This window comes from Mustela nigripes, chromosome 7, assembly GCF_022355385.1.
Source record: "Mustela nigripes isolate SB6536 chromosome 7, MUSNIG.SB6536, whole genome shotgun sequence".
NCBI lineage: Eukaryota > Metazoa > Chordata > Mammalia > Carnivora > Mustelidae > Mustela > Mustela nigripes.
In genome coordinates this window covers 31,440,284-31,460,244 of record NC_081563.1, presented here as the reverse complement: position 1 = coordinate 31,460,244, position 19,961 = coordinate 31,440,284, and the positions used below count along the sequence as shown (strand labels likewise).

Below are 19,961 nucleotides of genomic sequence, written 5' to 3'. Positions count from 1 at the left end.
CTGGCGCTTATACTGGAGAGCACAGTGGAATCCAGAACACACCATTTCCCAAAGGTCCATGTCAGCTTTAAAAATGAGTGAGGAGATGGGGAGTCTTCTGAAGATGCAGCTTTTTGTTTTATTTCAACTGGTTGCTAGTGTACAAAAGTATAAGGTACATTTCTTTAAAAACCGTAAACCAACCACCAACCCAAACCCATAGCTGGTAATTCAATGGCTCAGGAAAGGGGGGAGCCCGGCCTCATCTACACAACACGACTTCTCGCTCCAGGTGCCATGTGCCGTCCTCAGGCCCCGTCTCCACACTAACGCGGCTCTTGTCTCCAGTGGCTTGTTGGCTGCCCTCCTCGCCTTGGCTGAGCTGGGACTTTCTCAATCCCAAAAACAGAATCAAAATTACAGACTCTCTCTGGGTATTTGGACCTGGCCCTTTAAGGGACATCTTTAAGAAACCTAAACTCCGACTCAGACTCATGCTTCTTACAATCATGAATCTGGGAAGAAAGCCTGGCCCCCTCAGTGACCCCAGGAATGCCCTGGCAAGCTGAATCGGAGCAAAGAAGGGGACTTGAATGTGCATGACCTGATGTCAAGTCCTGACTAAAATCGTTCCCAGCCTTGTGTGTGTGTGTTTGTTTTTTTTTTTAATTTGACAAATCACAAGTAGGCAGAGAGGCAGGCAGAGAGAGAGGAAGGGAAGCAGGCTCCCTGCTGAGCAGAGAGCCCGATGTGGGGGTCCATCCCAGGACCCTGGGATCATGACCTGAGCTGAAGGCAGAGGCTTAACCCACTGAGCCCCCAGGCGCTCCCCAGCCTTGTGTTTTTTCCGAGGGACGAGGGACGTTTACCCTCCCGAAGCCCCAGCTCCCTCCCTCTCAGGCATCTCCAGCCTTCCCAGGGCAGACAGGCCCCTCTGCCAGCATGGTACAGGAGCTCAGAGACCGAAAAGGCCACAGTACTGCACGGGAGGGAAGTGGTTGGAGGAGGCAGAGGAGGAGGACAACAAGAGGAAAGGGTAGGATCAAAGAAAGGGTAAAAAGCAGAAGGCGGCAACAGCGTGGAGAGACAGAGCCAACCCAGTACAAGGGGTGTGGGTACCTCTTCTGGGCTAGGGCTGGGGCTCAAGAGATGACATTAATGGGTGGGTCCTCTTAACCACACAGAGGAGAGAACTGCTCCTTAGCCCCGACCTGGAGCCAGTCACCGGGAAAGGAAATCAATACTCAGACTCATTACTATGAAGCTACCCTTTACATGGTTTCAATTCGCAGGATCACTTTGAAAGCCTCTAAGTCTTCATCTCCTCTCTGGGAAGGAGACAGGCTGCTGAAGGGGCTCCCGGCCTGGCCCTGGAAGAGGTCATGTCTTTACGCTTAAGCCACAGTAAACTTGAACCAAGTGGTGTGGTCATACTCCTCCCCGGGCCTCAGCAGCACAGGAGGGAAGTGGGGCTGTGAAGGAAACAAAAGGGCAGGTTAGCTTTCCAGCCAGCTGCACCCTGCACCGTTCAGGACAGCTCTGGACTGGCCTCTCGAACCAGCTGCCCACGTAACGACTGTTTACCCTGGGTTTGCAGTGAGATAGAGAACCGGAGGCCCATCACTGAGCACGCTGTTAGAGCAGGACTCTCCTGATGAAGGAGGCTGTGTGTCAGTTTAAGTTCTGGAGCGAGCTGCCGGGCAGCTGCTTTGAGGGGCACTACTCCAGGTAGCAGCCAGAAAAAGAAGTCACCAGTAAGCAAACAGGAAGATGATGGGATCATTTTAAAACTGTGGTTGCACGGAGTCTTGGGTGACTCAGTCAGGCATCTGACTCTTGATTTAAGCTCAGGTTCATGGTCCCAGGCTGTGACATCGAGCCCTGTGTCAGGCTCCGTGCTAGGTGTGGAGCCTGCTTAGGGTTCTCTTTCTCCTCCCCCCACCCAACCGCCGCCCAAAAGTGTGGTTGCAGAAGATGAACAGGTGTGGACAAGGAGCAATATTAAACTGAATAAAGGCTTTGAAGGCACAAAACATTAAATACATAAAAATGCTATGTTAGTACTTGGCTAAAGGTCTCCTTATCATGACTGGGAGAAGAGAAGCTCCGTGGACCTTTGAATCACACAGACCTGAGTGCCGTGACCTCTGTCAGACAGTGACCTTGGGGCACAACACCCCTGAGAAGCCGAGCGGAAGCTTTACCTGGTTGACAGCATCAGGCCAGTTCTGGGTCTCCAGGCAGAAACCAGAGTGCTTGGGATAGACGGCTCCCCTCTTGCCCTGCAGCGTGCCGTCCAGGAAGTTGCCCGTGTAGAACTGGACCCCAGGTTGGGTGGTGTACACCTCTAGCACCCGCCCGCTGCCGGCATGACGGACCCTGGGGGTAAGGCAGACCACACAGGATGCAGAAGCTCGCAGGGACAGGGAGAAGCAGGGAAGCACCCTCGAAGCCAGCAGTCAGACCCGGCCACAGAGCAGGGACACGGAGACAAAGGTGAGAAGAGCATGATGGGAAATTCCCGCAGTCTCTGGGGTGAGGCATGAGCAGGTGGTTCTGAGGATCCTTGGCGACTTCTCACTGTGATCTTGGCTTCTCTGAGGAAGGCTCACCCTGGCCAGATTGGGGGGGGTGGGGTGGTGTGTGTGTGTGTCTCGGGGGCAGCCAGGTTGAAGAGAAGCAGTTTTTAGGTTCAGGAGCGGCTGAGATTCTTTCTCATAAAGAGCTGGCGCTCTCTGCTTGGCCTGGCAAAGCGACCAGCCATGTCTTAGAAGAGATGCTTTTCTAAATTAAAACATCCCCCTTTCCTGGGGCTCCAGCAGGCTGCGCTTTTTAGTCAGATCTCCCCTGAGAACAGATGTACTATCCGTTTTTGCTAGATTCACTGTTTCCTTTTTAAAAAACAAACAACAACAACAACAACAACAAAAAACCAAAACCAAAAAACAGAGAACAACAACAAAAACCAGGCCTCTACAGAGCTGAGAGTAACTACCCAGTCCCGTACTTGGTGTTGAAGGGATATGGATAAAGAAAAGCCTCAGTCTTACCCTCTTACTGAGAGGTAAAACATCCCAGCAAAGTATGGTCAATGAAGACGTTCAGGGAAAGATGTCTGGGAAAAGGAGGGCCAGGATTTGAACAGTGGAGCGAAGGCAGGAGAGTCTCCTCGAGGTGGGGGCAGTAGAGAGAGAAGTTTGAGCATTAGTCAAGAGAAGAAGAGCAGACTCCAGCCGGAAGAACGCAGGGTGGCCTCTAAGGGAGAGAAGGCTTTTGAAGTTTCCATGGAGTCTAAGTCGTTTCCTCTGCTTTATTTCAAATCCATTTGTTCTACAGACATGATTTGCTGATGCCAAGCATGGTGTCAGGCACTAGGGCAGAGGTGGGGTCTCACAGAGACGAGATGGTGTGAGCAGCTCAGAATTTAGTGAGGAGGAGGGAGAGTGCACACAGATGCCCACCCTAGGCCGCTGCCGGTGAGTGCCCCACGAGAAGTGCAGTCTGACTTTCCAAGGAAGTAGACCGGGCACGAATCCCGTGTGAACAAAGTACAAAGCACTCCAGAAGTTCAAGGAAAGCAGAGGCGACCTCAGTTAGGAGGAACTGGGCTTTGTCCCAAAAATGTGCTTTAAAGAACAGGCACAGATGGGGAGAGAGGGAGCAAAGAGAGACAGGCTACCAGGTGGGAGCCCTGGGCTACTGGCCTAGTGGGGGAGGGGGAGGACCAGGAGCTTTGAAAAGACCAGGGACGTGGTATTTAGTCCCTGCAGCATAGAAAATGCTACTGATGCTCCTCATATAGGAGGTGGGATCTCTTCTCTCTTCCCCACAGAGGCAGTAAGTGACAAGAACCTACCGTGCACAAAAGTGCTTTTCTTTAGAGCCCTTCAGACAGAAATTGTGGTCAAAGCCATTGATACGGAACTCCTGCAGGTGTTTTCCAAGCTCCACTGGCTTCCTCAGGTCAAAGGCAGTTCCTTGCACTGGAGCAACTTCTCCTGGTGGGAAGAGGCAAGGAAAAAGGCAGCAGGCTGGAGTACTCTGGCCAGGCTTTCTCGAAAGTGGAGAGGGACTCTATTTCCAGGGCCTGACACTGTGATCCGGTTTAATTTCTGTCTTTATTTTTAAAAACTTTTTAAAAAAATGTAAGCATAGTTAACACACAATATTGTATTCATTTCAGGTGTGCAACACAGTGACTCGGCTTCTCTCTACATTATGCTGTGCTCGCCATGAGGGTGGCCCCCAACAGTCACCCCCCAACGCTATTACAATACCACAGACTATGTTTCTTATGCTCTGCCTTTTATTCCTGTGACTTATCCATTCTATAACTGGAAGCCCAGTTTGGTTTCTTTAAAAGTCTTCCTTTGTTCTAGAATAGTATCACATATTTAAAGGTGAATACAAATGCTAGTTAGTTAATGTACTCTTTTAGGGTGAGAAACTACCTTACTTTCATGTGGTTAGGTGGAGATATTGTAGGAACTCAGCTTCTATGCTATTTTTAGAAAAGAGAGCAGTAGCACGCAAAGTGGGTCTGAAATCTTAGGAGGCTAAGAACAATCAGGAACTTGTACCCTACCACTAAAAGATTTAAACAAGTAAAAGGAGAACCAGCTTTAGCTGTTCGAAACATTTGGCTCTGCTTTTGTGTGTTCCTAAATACTAACATGAAACACGAATCTCCTATCTTTGGGCAAAAGAGAGCAACCTTTTCTTAAACTCGGAGCTGCTGTTCAGAAACATGGTCTTTCTGGTATGTGAGGCCTGCAGTCTGTGAGCTCACAGAGAGCTTCGAGGACGCCTGGGATCCCAACGACTCAAGGGAGGCCCAGAGGCCTGGCCAGAGGCCAGAGGCCACACCATCCTAGCATCTGATGTCCATTATTCGACCAAGCGAGTTTGGGAAGCACACAGAAGAATCCTTCTCCTAACCAGAGTCAGCTTTAGGCGAAACTAAGTAGCATTCTTTTTGAAAACACCCCCTTAAAACCATCTATTTCCTTCGCCTTGCTTCTGCTTGCATGAAAAAGAATTTTTGAATGGGTAGTATTTGCACATGTAATCTATTTATTTATTTTTAAAAGATTTTCTTTGAGAGGGAGAGAGAGAGTAAGAGAAAGAGAGCATGAGAGGGGCGAGGGTCAGAAGGAGAGGCAGACTCCCCACTGAGTGGGGAGCCCAATGCAGGACTTGATCCTTGGACTCTGGGATCATGACCTGAGCCAAAGGCTCAAGGGACTGAGCCACCCACCTTTAAATTGATTAAAGTAATCAATTTAAAAGGTAACAAATGTAAAAGATACAAAATACTACATAATCAAAACAATCTCTCTCATCTTTGTTCCCCACAGATCCAGTATCCTTCCACAGAAGTAACTGCTGTTGCTTGCTCCTGGCGCATGTTTCCAGAGACCTTACAAGGATATCCAAGTATGTGAGCACGGAGCCATGCACACACACACAAAGATAGAGCCTGTTTCCACCTTGCTCTTTTCATTCTGTTTGTCTTGGAGGTTGTTGTTAAATTTATTCCTATGTACTTCATTGGACAATTCTATATGCCCTCATGTTTCTATTTTTTCTGTGATAATCTGTCAATTTAAAATTTCTTTTCTGGCATTATAAGTGCAAATTTATATTTTTCTCAAAACATATGCATCCCATCTATATTATTCTCATTTATTTGTAGAGTCGAGGAAGACAGTAACTTATTATCCTTTCAATTTCATCTGTCTGTGGTTATTGGCCTGTGCTCATTTCTAACTTTGTGCATTGAATAGGTTAGCTAATGCTTTATCTATTTTGTTTTTCCCCCTCCAATGAAGCAGCTCTTGGATTTATTTATTAGTACTACATTTTTCTTCCTCTTTTCAAAATCATAATTTCTGATTTCATTTGTATTAATTTTTCTTTTGTTCTCTTGGGTTTATTTTGTTATTTTTCAAATATCTTGCATTAGATGCATTAATTTATTTTCACTTTTTGGAATCATATAAGTATTTAGTGTCACAATGTTTTTCTGAGCAACAGACTTTATACCACATATAGGAATTTCCATTATATATAATTATAACATATCTCCATTTATTATATATTCCAATATGTGCCATGTATATTATTTCCATTATATATAATAATGATACATTATTTACTTATTTTCTGGGTAGTACTAGCATAGGGGCTGGAATTCCCTTTTTACTCCAGAACTATGAAGAATTAAAACATTTCTGGGCATTTTTGCCTATATTATTCTTATTTTGTGAAACTACCTGAGATTTTCTTTATGGTGTCAGATACGGTGGACTCTCATTGTAAACTGCATCCTTTATAATTACAAGGTGCCCTCCTTTATGTAATTTAATGCTGAAATCAGCATTCTGTCCTGAAATCAGCCTTTACTGATACCAAGATTAAGACTCCTGCCACTTTGGCTTTCATTTGCTTGGTTTGCTTTGAAATCTCCTATTTTTAATGTTTCTGTATGACTTGGTTACACACAGCATTCTGATGGGTTTTGCTTTGTGATTCAGTCTGAGAGACTTTGTTTAACAGAGACATTTTATGGCATTACTATGATATATATATGTTCTAATTATTCTTAGTTCTGTCATTACATTTTTTTGTTGTGCTTTCTGTGTTTATGAATTTTTGTTGTTCCTTGCTTTTTATTTTTTTTAAGAGTTTATTTATTTGACAGACTGGGATCACAAGTAGGCAGAGACGCAGGCAGGCAGGCTCCCTGCTGAGCAGAAAGCCGGATGCGGGGCTCCATCCCAGGACCCTGAGATCATGACCTGAGCCAAAGGCAGAGGCTTTAACCCACTGAGCCACCCAGGTGCCCCTGTTGCTTGCTTTTTTAAATCTTCTACTATATGGGGACGCCTGGGTGGCTCAGTTGGTTGGGCAGCTGCCTTCGGCTCAGGTCATGATCCCGGCATCCTGGGATCGAGTCCCGCATCGGGCTCCCTGCTGAGCAGGGAGCCTGCTTCTCCCTCAGCCTCTGCCTGCCATTCTGTCTGCCTGTGCTCGCTCTCTCTCCCTCTCTCTCTGTTAAATAAATAAAAAATCTTTTAAAAAAATCTACTATATGGTGTGTGTGTGTGTGTGTGTGTGTGTCTTGTAAGTTCGTAAGTTTGTAATTTTGTTTTAGTGGTTATATCTATAAATAAGTAACTTCAAAACAATATACTTAATCCTCTGTTTCTTAGAATCCGCTAAGCTTTTCTTTTCTCACCCTTTCTCTTTGCTACCTGACGGGTTTCTGATGCTTCAAAGGTTAAGAATCCTAATAAAGTCACGTTTGTTTCCCAGTAGATGGTGCTAGAGACACAATATAAAGACCTTGCTTATAAACCTCTGAATTCAGAGTCAGCCTTTAAACTGTGATCAGTTTTGGGAGAATGAATAGTTGAACTTTTTGGTTCAAAGAGTTCAGGTCAAAGGCCAAATCCTGGATGGTAATGACTCTCTCACCTGGGTGCTACTGTCTTGTGAAGTCTGGGTGACCAACCAACTCCCACACTGATTTTTAAAAAGGTTAAATTTTCCTTATGAAACAATTAGTCTGCGAAAAAACAGTAGCTGTTAGTCGTACCAACCCATATTCTAAGTATTAAGTTGTGTTATGCTTTCTTCCCTGACCTTCTATGGTATTCACAGTATTTAGTTCTTTTAAGTCGTGCCTGACTCAGAATCTAACCCTTATGACAATCTCAGTGTAACACTGCACAAGTCGGTCAAGAGTACTTATTTCTCTTGACTTTAAGATAACAAGAAAGCCCAGCAGTTTTCCTGCAGGAGGGAGCGAGGGTGTATTTCAGGTCTGTTTACCTGATACTGAGCCATCCACAAATCAATGCTTACGTTAACTTTTCTCTTTGTAAAATGAAGCTATTATCTGCTGCGTTATACATTACAGGAAATATTTGATAAATGATAAATGGTTTCAGGGAGATGGCATAAACAAACAGGCCAAATTTCAGGACACCATATGTAACACAAAGGAGAGCCTAGAGGGGTTAAGACTTCAGAATGGCAGAGAAGCCCTGACTTAAAAATGAGAACCTTGGGATAATTCCAAAATGAGATTTTTGCTAAATGAGAAGAAAAAAAGAGAGAGGATTCCAATTTCCCTTTTGCCAGCCTCATCCCCTGACACATGTACCTCATCATTGGGCATAGGGAAAACTTGGAATTTGTTCCCCAGAGTCGCTATGCCTTTGGGCCCTTTCTGGTAACTGGAATGTCCTCTCCGTGCCTACCTCCACCACACCCTGGCAAAGCTGCTTAAGAATACTTACTCTCCCACACCACTTCCTCTGTGAAAGATTGCAGCCTCCAGAGCTAGAACTAATGTCCTTTATTACTTGGTTCCTATCATACTTTGAACATACTTTCTTCAAAACATTGATCATTTTGGGCATAATCGTAGGATTTTATCAAGTTCCTAGAGGGCAGGGATTGTGTCCTTTTTATCTTTATACCTTCTGAGCATGAAGCGAGACTTTACTTGATTGAAAAGTTGATAAATGAATGAAGTAGAGGCAGAAAAAACAGGGACAACTGTGAATGTTCTATCATCCCATGGCCAAGTCAGAATGAAAGATCTACAGGAAGGGCCTTCGGAATTACCTCATCCAGTTCCCTTGCTTTGCAAATGATTAAGACTGGGACCCAGACAGCTAAAGGGACTTGCCCACGGTGACATATCTCCACAGTGTCAAAGTCTCCAGGCTCTTCACCCCGGAGTGACTTGGTTACCCCTCCCACCCAACCCCCTAAGTGTTCTTGATTCTTCAAAGAATTTGGAAAAATCAATGTGCTATTCTTCTAATTTTGGTCTATCTGCATATGTGACTTTGTGCTTTGGTGCTAAGAATAGAAGATGTCAGAATAGCTCTCTCAGCAATGCTGAGTGTACAGAAAATGAGGCGGAAATGGAAAGGGTGCCCTCAGAGGGGATGTCACCTTACCAGCCTTCAGTTTTGAAGTTACCAGAAAGCCGGGGTGTCAGCAGAGAGAAGCTGTTTTCTGAAGGGGGTTTCTTAATGCTCCCGCAGGCTGGCTGGGTGTGCGCGGAGGTCTGAGCAGCGATGCTCAGTGCCTGGCAGATGGCGGGCTCTGACCCAAAGAGCTGAGGTCACAGCTCTGGGGGCAGGCGAGCAGCCCAAGGTGCCATTTCCACTTCCCCATTCCAAGGAAAGCCTGACTGCTGGTCCCACTGCAGACTCCCCTGAGGTTACTGTCGTGAATTTAGGGTGAGACGGGTCCCTGCGTGGTGGTAGCTGTGGAGGGTGTGGCGGGTGGGGTCTGTTAGAATATATGGGAGAGGGAGGGGGCTGAGGGAGTGGAGAGCATATGCGAAGGGGTGAGTCTAATGACGAAGTTCTGGTTTAAGTAGGCGGGAGCCAGCTTTTGAGCAGGCAAGGGGTAGGGAAAGGATGGTGGGAACAAGGGACTAGAGGTTCGTGTGGCATCAAAGCGTTGCTGGGGCTGAAAGAGACATCTTAAATAGAGACTGTCGATGGCTACAATAAGAGGTGATGACAAAGTCAAGGATAGGACCCAAAGACCATGGGACTGACTAACTGAGAAGGTTGGGGGACAAGATCATTGGAAGAGAGGATGTCAAGAAGAAGCTGAGAGTCAGCATCACCAACATGGACAATGACATAATTAGGGGCTATGACAAGAGTGGTGTTGGGAGGACAGTGAGCCAGGAACGAGCTGATGTCCACCGGCGACCTCAGCTGATGGTGTCGCTCTGGCAACTATAGCTGCCCCATCCTTGCAAGAAGATGATGTCGACCAATTAATTGGAAACAGGACTCTCTAACATTCCAGATCTCCCTCACAAGGTGTTAAGTCTTCCTTTTCCTACTTGCACTCCTGACAGAGTTATAATCACCTACCTTCTGGCAGTAAAGGAAAAACTCACTGCCTTCACGCAACCCGTGTGCCTTCATTCCTATCTCTTTTATCACATGAAGGGTTCTTATATGTATTCTATTATATGGACTTTGGCCTTTTCCCCATGATAGCTTGGGGCAGAGTTCACTTTTCAAAGACAGCCACACCAGTATGTATCCCATTCCACAGGCTCTACTTACAACCTGATGTTGATATTCCTTCACTGAGGGGTTAAGTCTTTTCCCTACCTTAAACCAGGAAGGACCCTTTTAACTGCTTCAACCAACAGACTACATACAGCACAGAGGATGCTATGCAATTTCTGAGGTCAGGTTATAAATACAATGTGGTTTTGGCTTGGCCCTTGCTCTCCAGGTTATTTGCCCTTGGAAGCCAGCTGTCATATTGTAAGGAAGCTCAAGTCACACTGAAAGGCCATCTGTGAGATATTCTGGCTGAGAGCCTTAGCTAGGCCCCTAGCCTCTAGCCAGCATGCGAATGAATGAGCCCCAGACATCACATACAGACACAAGCTATGCCTTGTCTAAATCCCTGACCACAGAAACCACCACAAATCATATAGGAAGTGTGGAATAATTTATTATATAGCAATAGATAACTAGTATACTGCCTCAGGATGTTTTCACCCCTTGGCACCTGACTAGTCTTGACAAGAGGTTAATGCCTCCCTCCCCTCCTTTTATTATACGGTCAGAAAAGTCTTTCATTGGTTCTACCTTAACACTAATCCTCGTAATTACTTTTGGGGGAGGGGGGAACAAACCCAAAGTTGTTAGTTCACGTATTTTTGAGTAGCTTTCAGGTACCAGATGTGAAAACTGACTTAGAGAGTGAGTGTACAATCTGGTGAAGGAGACAGATAAAAAAAATTAACACTGACAGGAGAGTGTGACCAAGGGAGTGAGTGGCAACCAGTGGGCTCTCGTGGAGCAGGGAGAAGCAGCCCCCAGTGCCGCTGTGGGATTTAGGAAAGGCCTTCCAGAGGTGGTAACAGGGGCTTATCTTTTTTTTTTTTTTTTTAAGATTTTATTTATTTATTTGATAGGCAGAGATCACAAGTAGGCAGAGAGGCAGACAGAGAGAGAGAGGGAAGCAGACTCCCTGCTGAGGAGAGAGCCCGATGCGGGGCTCAATCCCAAGATCCTGAGGTCATGACCTGAGCTGAAGGCAGAGGCTTAACCCACTGAGCCACCCAGACCCCTGACCAGGAGCTTATCTTGAGGGATAAGTCAGGACCGGCTCAGTGGACAGGGTGCAGGACAGAACAAGCATAGGAATGGACTCCTGTCCCTGTGAAGTTGTATCTATAGTGTAGGCAAGATGCATTTATATTACACATATCCTAGAGACTCCGAGCTCTGACTTAATTTGGAGGGAAAACGATTTAAGAAACGGAGTAGAAGGTGAATTTACTCCTTTGAACTCCTGATCAAACACTGACTCCAGTGAAATGGTTTTTTGTAACATCTGGGCATGAACACTCTCTCGGTGTCTGACTGAGAAAATCCACCTGGGGTGAATTTTAATTTAATGCTTTTAATTTCTCATCATCAGAAACAGCTCTTTGCTCTGCCTGGTGGCCCTGCCTGACTCTCTGAGAAGATGAACAGATGGTCATTGCAAGAGTCACTGCGTCTCCACATTCATTCATTTTTAGCCCCTTCCTGGCTGTCGCCTTTCTCTCTCATCTTCACATAATCCAGTGACACAAGGGCAGCCATAAAACCATAGTCCCACCGGACAGTCCTTCAGCAAAGTCTTATTTATAATAACAATTAAAAACTATTTTGGGAAGAGAGGAATAAAAACAGAGAGAAAAGAAAATCTGGCATAGAATTTCAAAAAAATCTGGGCGAGAGGAGAAAATTTTTTCCACTTTTTCCTCCATTAAAAAATCTTAAGGGGCGCCTGGGTGGCTCAGTGGGTTAAAGCCTCTGCCTTCGGCTCAGGTCATGATCCCAGGGTCTTGGGATCGAGCCCTGCATCGGGTTCTCTGCTCGGCGGGGAACCTGCCTCCCTTCCTCTCTCTCTGCCTGCCTCTCTGCCTACTTGTGATCTCTATCTGTCAAATAAATGAAAAAAATCTTTTTTTTTTTTAAAGATTTTATTTATTTATTTTTCAGAGGGAGAGCGAGCACAGGCAGACAGAGTGGAAGGCAGAGTCAGAGGGAGAAGCAGGCTCCCTGCGGAGCAAGGAGCCCGATGTGGGACTCGATCCCAGGACGCTGGGATCATGACCCGAGCCGAAGGCAGCTGCTTAACCAACTGAGCCACCCAGGCGTCCCTAAATGAAAAAAATCTTAAAAAAAAAATCTTAAAAGAAATATTTTTAAAATTAAGTATACTATTTGAACATTATCTTCTATGATTTGTCCTATATTTTGATTTATAGATGTAAGACATCTTAGGATTTGGACAGACTGACCTTGGGTGAGTTTCTATGCCTCTGTAAGATTCAATTTCTTTATTTATAAAATAAAGCTATATTGGTGTCTACCTAAAACAGACATTGTGCGTTGAATTAAGAGAATGATATGAAGGAATCTATCTCTAGGTTAGGACCTGGCACAAAGTGCTGTCTCTCTGTTACACACACACACACACATGCACGTGCGTGCTCCCTCTCTCCCCCACCCACCCCTCCAGAAATAGAGAACAAAGAGAACACTTATTCATTGTAGCATAAATCATTGATGCAAAAGGAAGGTGCATTTCTGCCTCTAGGGAGCATTGCCATTTTCATTTAAAAAAGGATTCTGAGTTTTCTTGGTTTAGATTTTTTTTTTAAACTTCCTTCCTTAGTGATTTTTAAATCCAGAACTATAATTTTTAAACTGGTTTTAGAGTCATGCACTCCTTTGAGAATATTGTAAAAGTTATGGGCTCACTCTCTAGGAAAAAGTATTGAAATGTAAAGCGTTCTCAGAACCTCTGAAGACCAGCCATGCACGGGGGCACGTGGGTGGCTCAGGGGGTTAAGACCAGCCATGCACGACTGCATGGGTTAAGAATCCCTAATTTCCAGGCCGGTGAGTCTGTTCTGCCTAGACCACTACTCCTCACCAAGCAAGCTGCCCTCTCATGACCTGATACTGAAATGCACATCTGGAATGTTCTAGTCCCAAAACCTCAGGTTACATCAAGAAATGCAGTCTGGGGGTCCCCTGGCAGACTCCTCCTCTAGCAATGCGACAAAGCCTTTGCACAATACATCAGGGCCTCCTTCTGGACTATCTACAATGCTTCCATATTCTTGCAGGATGTACAGTAAACAAATCCATGAAATACTCAGGAGCTTGTCTTCATCTGAGCAAATCAACAGCTTACAGAAATTGCAGGAAAGTGAAGCATCAGAGAAAGTGGAAATTGCCTCTAATGACAGCTCAGAAAATGGGCACTGATCGTGCAAACTGTGTCCCCCTGGGTCACAGTGGCTAGCAGGAGTCAAGGTCACCAAGGGCTGTTCTCAACCCCCAAGGAGCAGCACCTTTGCTCACTTGCTTGGCAGTCATACTCCACAGACATCAGAATGGATTTTAAGAGTCAGGCAGCCTGGATTTAAATTCTTCATCGTAAAAATGTATGGAGGTTGTTTAGCTTCTCTGAACCTTGCTCTCCCCATCTGTAAACCTGGGATAAGAAGAATATCTCCTTCACGGGACATGTAAGGCATGTAAAATGCTCTGCATTCCTACGCACTGGACAGGACGCACTGAAACAGAGCTGTTTCCATGGGACATGGCCAGAGGTGAGAACAGCAGAGACTCTGGTGTTAGGGAGACTTGGCTCCAAATCATGATTTCCCAGGGACTTACCTGCTTAGCTTGGCGCAGCCTAATTAACCTCTCCAGATGTCCGTTTCCTCGACTGAGGCATAACTGAGGCATGACGCCTCTTTCAAAGGGTAGTGAAATGAGCTAACGCGTGTATGTGGCTGGTACACACAGCCAACACTCAGAAACGGCGGCGATGGTGATGAAGATGGGAATAATAGCAGTTAATCCTTACAAAGCTTTTATGAAATGCCAGGAGCTGTGCTATGCACCTCATCTGTAATATGTCATTTAATCTTTGTGACCGATGAAGTAGGTCCAGTGATTACCTTTATCTTACGCATGAGGTTTGCAGAGGTTAAATAAATGATCCAATGTCACAGAGCTGGATTTAAACCTAACCAGTGAGGGTTCAGGTCCATGCTTTAACCACTTTGTTTTCCTGATAATGTACCAATATTAGTATTTAGGCATTCAACATCATACCAAGGATTCACTAAGGTCAGAGGCATTTTCCTTCCCCAGAGGAAGCTCCCTCACCTGTCTCCATCGCTTTCATCCTGGTGGGGCACCCGCTGCCCAAGACTGCGTGCATTGCTAGGGCAGACTCGATCTGTGAAGACTGCCTTCCTCAAATCCTCCTGGATCCACTGGGCTTGGTTTGCCCATGGTCCCTCATGGCTCCAGCAGGAGAGGGACAGCCCTTCTGCCTGACCACACAGGAAGACAGTGTTCGGCGTTTGCTTGAGGATTTCAAAAGGAGAACATGTTGGGGCAGAAACGTTTTCCTTGTTCTGCAGTTCACAGTAGCTTGGGTGGGCTCTAACGACAGTGGCAATATTAGGGAGCTCAGGCTCATGGCAGATCCATGGCTTCCTGCTGTCCTCCAAGAGCCAAGCCAAGAGGCTCCCCGGTCATGGGTCACAGGAAGCCAAGAAGGGTGGTAATTAAAGAGAGCCAAACTGCCCTGATGGCCCAGGATCAGAGAACAGAACCAGTAGAGGGGAGAGGGAAGAAATCAGTCCAGCCTTTCCAGTCAGCACCAAGAAATGGCTTTATGTGGGGGATCTAGCCCCTCTGATGTCCATCAGTTCTCCCCTTTCTTGCAAATCGCCCTAAATAAAGTACGACTTAAGTTTCAAGGCACGCACCAGCCTCCCTTCCAATGAGACTCCCCCTACACGGAAATATTGACTGCCATGGCTGCTCACCCTCCTATGGTTTAGTCGGGACACAGAAGGCCTGTGGAGTCAGAAGGAAGGGAGCCTTGACATGCAGAGCCAACCTCCTAGGTCTCATTATCTGCAGGACCTGATCAGTCACCCCTGGTCTGTATGTTCTGCAGACCTGCATTCGACTCAGTCTTTGCAACTGGCCCTGCCTGGAGGGTCAACTTCACAAACTATACATTTAGGAGCTGCCCTCTGTCCTGGGAAGAACCCTGGAATGGAATGGAATCTTGGAAGGCAAGATGCAGCATGTTCACTAGGAGCCAGATACAGATATATTCAAATACAAATCATCCCCGGGCTACACCCTGGGGTTCCCTGACCAGGTTACAGAGCTGCTGGCGTGGGGGAGCTTTGGGAGATGGAGCCCAGGGGCTTCAGGGAGCAGAATCCCCAGGGAGTTGTCACGTGGCCTCTGATCTGTGGATGATCGAGATGAAGACAGAGAAGGTATTCTTCTCAAATTGGGACAGACATGGTGAAGCTGGGAGGCAGATGCACTTGGGGTAACAGAACCAAGAATCTGAAACACAGCGCCAAGGGGAGGTAGAGCACTGGTTAGAAGATGAAATCAGTAAATAAAGGCAGAGGAGACGGTCCTCCATTTGTGTCCCAAAAAAGCCAGAAACCAAAAAGCAAAGGTCATTGCCTCGCTTTACATTGTAACTCCAACCCTGGGCACGAGAAAGATCTTCGGAGGTTCCCTCTCCTTCCTTGTAAAATTGGGACAATCTAGTCCCTGTCCCCCGAAGTTGTTATGGGGATTAAAACAGTTACTGTGGGCAAAGCGCTTAGCACAGTGGGGATGATAATCATGAAGGTGTTAACTAACAATGAAATGGTTCTCCATGAAGTGCTTCGCCCCTCGGCAGTCAGGTTCCAGAGCCTGGGATCTTAGCTGTCGCGTTACACTGATTCTCACAAACGTGAAGTCTAAGGACTACAATTCTTACAGACTAGGGAGAGGCAGCCGAGCCACAGCATGTGTGAAAACAACTTCAGGGATGTGGCTGGCAGTGAGCTTGACGGGAGTCACAGAAAGAACCATGAGATGGTGACAGTTCTTGATAACTTTGTGCCACGCGGGCATCCCAGATGGCGAGCCCTGGACATAGAGAAGCAGAATCAGAGGACCATGACCAGAATGGCCAACTCATGGCAGAAGAAGAACAGCTCTTCCGGAAGAAGCAATGACTTGGGGGCAACAGGACAACTACCTTTTAAGGCCTTCAGCCAAGAAGTAGGCAAGATGGAGCTGGCTGTACGTAAACAAGATTCCAGCTCAATTTCTGGAAGGCCTTTCGGACATGCTGACCCAGGAAGGACAGGGACCCTCCTGACCTGGAGGCACCTGAGTGCCTGCGGAACCACAGTCTGGGACTCAGCTTTTCCAACTGTGACCTTCCAAGGCTGTCGATCTGTTGGTCCACGTGATAAACATAATGAAGCAGGCTGTTCCCCTTAGGGACACACTGTGATATCTAGTTACTTCCCTCCTCTCACTTTTTAAAATCAAATTGTTAGCTTGTCTTATGTAGGAAGTCCGTTGGCTGAAAGCGCTCTTTGTAGAATGACCTATAGAGAGGCCCAGACACAGGAAAATGAAGAGCTCAAGTGGGGAGGGCAGCTCAGGGCGCAGCAGGAGGACAGCACGGCTGTTGGGGAGGGGAGCAAAGGAGAGGGGCAGGTAACAAGGAAAAAAGTAACAAACTTGAGGCCAGACAGAGCTTTCTCGAACTTTTTAGATGGCTAGAAAAAGGGTGGGCCCAGGACCATCCCTGAGGCTTTTTAGAAACCAAACCTCAGACTCAGAGGCTCTGCCTCACACGGAGGGAGTCCGAACCTGCATATTAACAAGCTCCCCAGGTGATCTCTGTGAGCAGGACAGCACTGAGCGGGAGACCATCTGAGGGAGACCCAGGCTCAGATGTGTTGCGCATTTACCTCAGTAAAGAAAAAAAGGGGGTGTAGGGTGGGGAGGAAAGCTGGGGGACTGGAAAGAGTGCCTTGCCAGGGGAGCCTGGTCTCCATGGGGACAGCCCAGCTGTGCTGCCAGCCCAGCTGCTCCAATTCTGTCTGCTGCTTTATCTAGTCAGGTTCAGAAGTCAGTCAGATTTGCATAAGGGAGCCAGCGGTAAGGGGGCTCGTGGGCACAGGCACTCATCTGACGCCTAATTAAGCCATCTTGGTATATCATCTCTAGAATGCCTGTTAGTATTTTAAGAAACAACATACAGAGAAGGATAATTAAAAGCAACACCCTGGGTGGGAATTTGTCTTCATTCCAGTGGCTGGCAAATAAAGCACCCGGGGATTTTTTTTTTTTTTTTTTTTTTGAGGTAACTTTTCTATACATTTTCACAGATCACACAACCTCAAAGCTTGTCTCTGCTGCAGTTTTTCCCTCTTCCCTCTGCCGAAGCTTGGGGTTTGTGGCTTTATCTACTGCTGTTTTCTTTCTTTTTCTTTTTCTTTTTTCCTTTTCACTGAGCATTTTCTGATTTTACTTTGACTAGCACTGGGGGGGAGGGTATTGCTTCTGGATATTACATGTCATCTGAAGCATAAAATGCTAAACCCAGTTACATGTGGTTTTCAGGTGAGAAAGCAATTTTATACTTCACAGCTGGGCCCACGCAAGGCATTTTCACGCAGAGAATTTTTCCATCCTAGACTCACATCAAGATGGCTCCCGGGGATTTGCTGCCAGTGGAAAGTGCGCCCACTGTCTGTCTGCAGCCTTCCCCCAGGGGCATTCCTGAGAGACCCGAACCCTCCCATGGTCTTCAGGTTCCCCTGTCAGAGCGTTGGTCAGGTCCCTTATGTCAGGCCCCTTGCGTCCTTCGCTATGTCCCTGTGCCCCAGGTCTATGACCTGAACGGCTTTGGGTAGTACCGCTCTTAGCAACTCCTCCCTCCTACCTGACAAAACGCCAGCTTTGGATCATCCCACAGTCCACCTTCTCTGCTCCCTACTGGAGGCTCCTGAGAGAACCTGGAGCAAACTCCCAGCAGCTCCAACTGAGGCCACCAGATTCCCGGCCTCCGTCCTTACACTCAAAACCCTTTGACGAACATTTCACTTAACCCTCCACCAGCTCCTCTCCCTGGAAGAATCCTTCTCCTGGAGCCTGCATCCGCACCTCACGGAGGCACCCTGTCTTCCTCTCTTCTCAGGTTCCTGAAAGCACCAGTGGTTCCCTCTAGCTCAGTGGCCACCACACTAAAGCCAATGAACCAGAATCTCTGAGGAGGGGGCCCCACCTCAGAGATTCTGGTTCATTGGCTTTAGTGATTTTTGTATTCAAGGAAGCTGCCTTGGCTGGGAACTCCGCACTGGCCTAGGCTCCCTGCCTCTCCTTTTTCACTTTCAGTGGCTCCTCCAGCTGCCAGAGCCTGGCTTCTACCCCCGCCACTCTGTGAAATGGGGTCGGCAGGAGCAGCCACCGGGGCCCGCGCACTCTCCGCAGGCCTCCGCAGGGAGAACACTCTCCGGAGTACAGACACTGTTGGTCACTCCGAGACTTCCGGTCACCTCTTCTCTCATTCCCTTCTACCTCTGACCAGCTCCCTTGGTGCCTTTCATCTAAGCTTTCCTTGCACCTTCAATACGGGTGGTGCTTTCACAAATGTATCTCACTCTCCTTGCTGCTAGGTCCTCACAGACACTAAGAAACTTCTTGCAGCTCAGGGTGATCTTGAGAAAGCCTCCTCCCACCCTGGTCTCTGGGCCCCCTTAGCCCCATGGGCATTACCTCTTCTACTGTCCCGACCACATTAGATTCTTCACTCCCTGGGAGCTTCTCAAGGGCAGAGACAGTGTTTGATCACCCTTCCATGGCCAGCGCCTCAGGAAGCAGGTAGCAATCAGGAGGCGCTCCATAAATGCTCGTTGAACTGAATCTAAGTCTGCCTGAGTACTTGTGTGAATCGGCCTCAGGCCCATAGTGCAAAGCCCACAGTTGCCTCTCAGCTCCTTCAGAATGGGGTGACCTTGAAGGAATGTGCTAGAGCCAGCCCCTGGCCAGACCCGGGGTGGGGAAGGTGGGTGTTAAACACCAGCTCTCCAAGGGTGGTAGTCAGAGCTTGGCAAATAACATCTCTTCTGGCAAACGTACTTGCTGTTAGTCTGAAATTTTCATGGGAGTTACATAACGCCTGGCCAAGTGCTAATTTCTGAGCCTTCTTCCTGCCAGATTTCCACCATGCTGGCTCATGTTTGCCAGTCTTGTAGCAGGGATGTGTTCTCCGGCAGGGAACACAAGTACTGCTTCGGGAGTTATTCTGGAACCTCGTAAAACTGTTCTGGGGGCCCTTTTATAGAGAAGGATTGAGTAACGCACCCGGTTGGCGAGTATCATTGCTACCCGGAGAGGTCCTTAAAGTTTCTGCCGTGAATTTCCTTGAACTGTCTAGGAGGGACCTGTCATAGCAGAAACAGCTCCATGTAACTAACATCCCATAAGTACCAATATTCACTTTTTTAGTGTTATTCGAATCCTCTCCTTAGTAACACCAGCCTTACTTCTGTAAGCACAGGCCATGTGCTCTCCATGCAGATAGGGCGGATCCTGCTTTTTCATTTGTTTTTTTTAAAGATTTTATTTACTTAATAGAGAGAGAGAGAGAACACCAGCAGGGGGAGTAGGAGTGGGAGAAGCAGGCTCCCTGCTAAGCAGGGATTCGATCCCAGGGTCCTGGGATCATGACCTGAGCAGACGCTTATTGACCGAGCCACCCAGGCACCTGAGGGCAGATCCGTTTTGTTCAACATGGCTTCCCTGGGGTTGGCAGAGTACTGGCACAGAGCAGGTGCCCACTATCTGCCAGTAAGGGAGAACGGAAAAAGAAGAACTTGGAGAGAACGCCCACAGCTAGAGGTGCTTGTCTCTGGAATTGCAGAGCCGAGGGTGACAACCAGGACACCATGCTCTGGCTTCCCGCCTACGGTGAGGCCCCTGCTGCTTGCCTGCCCCTGTACTCCACGGACCGATGGCCAGGTCTGGAGTCCTGACTGCACCATGGGCTGGTGGATACGGAAAGGC

General features: G+C 47.3%; 1 protein-coding gene across 1 annotated transcript in view; it reads right to left on the bottom strand.

The window, feature by feature from the left end:
* Positions 1-93: 93 nt before the first annotated feature.
* Positions 94-19,961, bottom strand: part of GALM (galactose mutarotase) — a 52,590-nt gene continuing 32,722 nt past the window's right edge. Inside the window, exons 5-7 of the mRNA XM_059405480.1 lie at positions 3,836-3,977; positions 2,184-2,358; positions 94-1,451 (exon numbers count right to left, since the gene is read on the bottom strand). Of these exons, the coding sequence (XP_059261463.1) occupies positions 1,374-1,451; positions 2,184-2,358; positions 3,836-3,977 (395 nt within the window). The 3' untranslated portion in view covers positions 94-1,373. The remainder of the gene's footprint in view (positions 1,452-2,183; positions 2,359-3,835; positions 3,978-19,961) is intronic.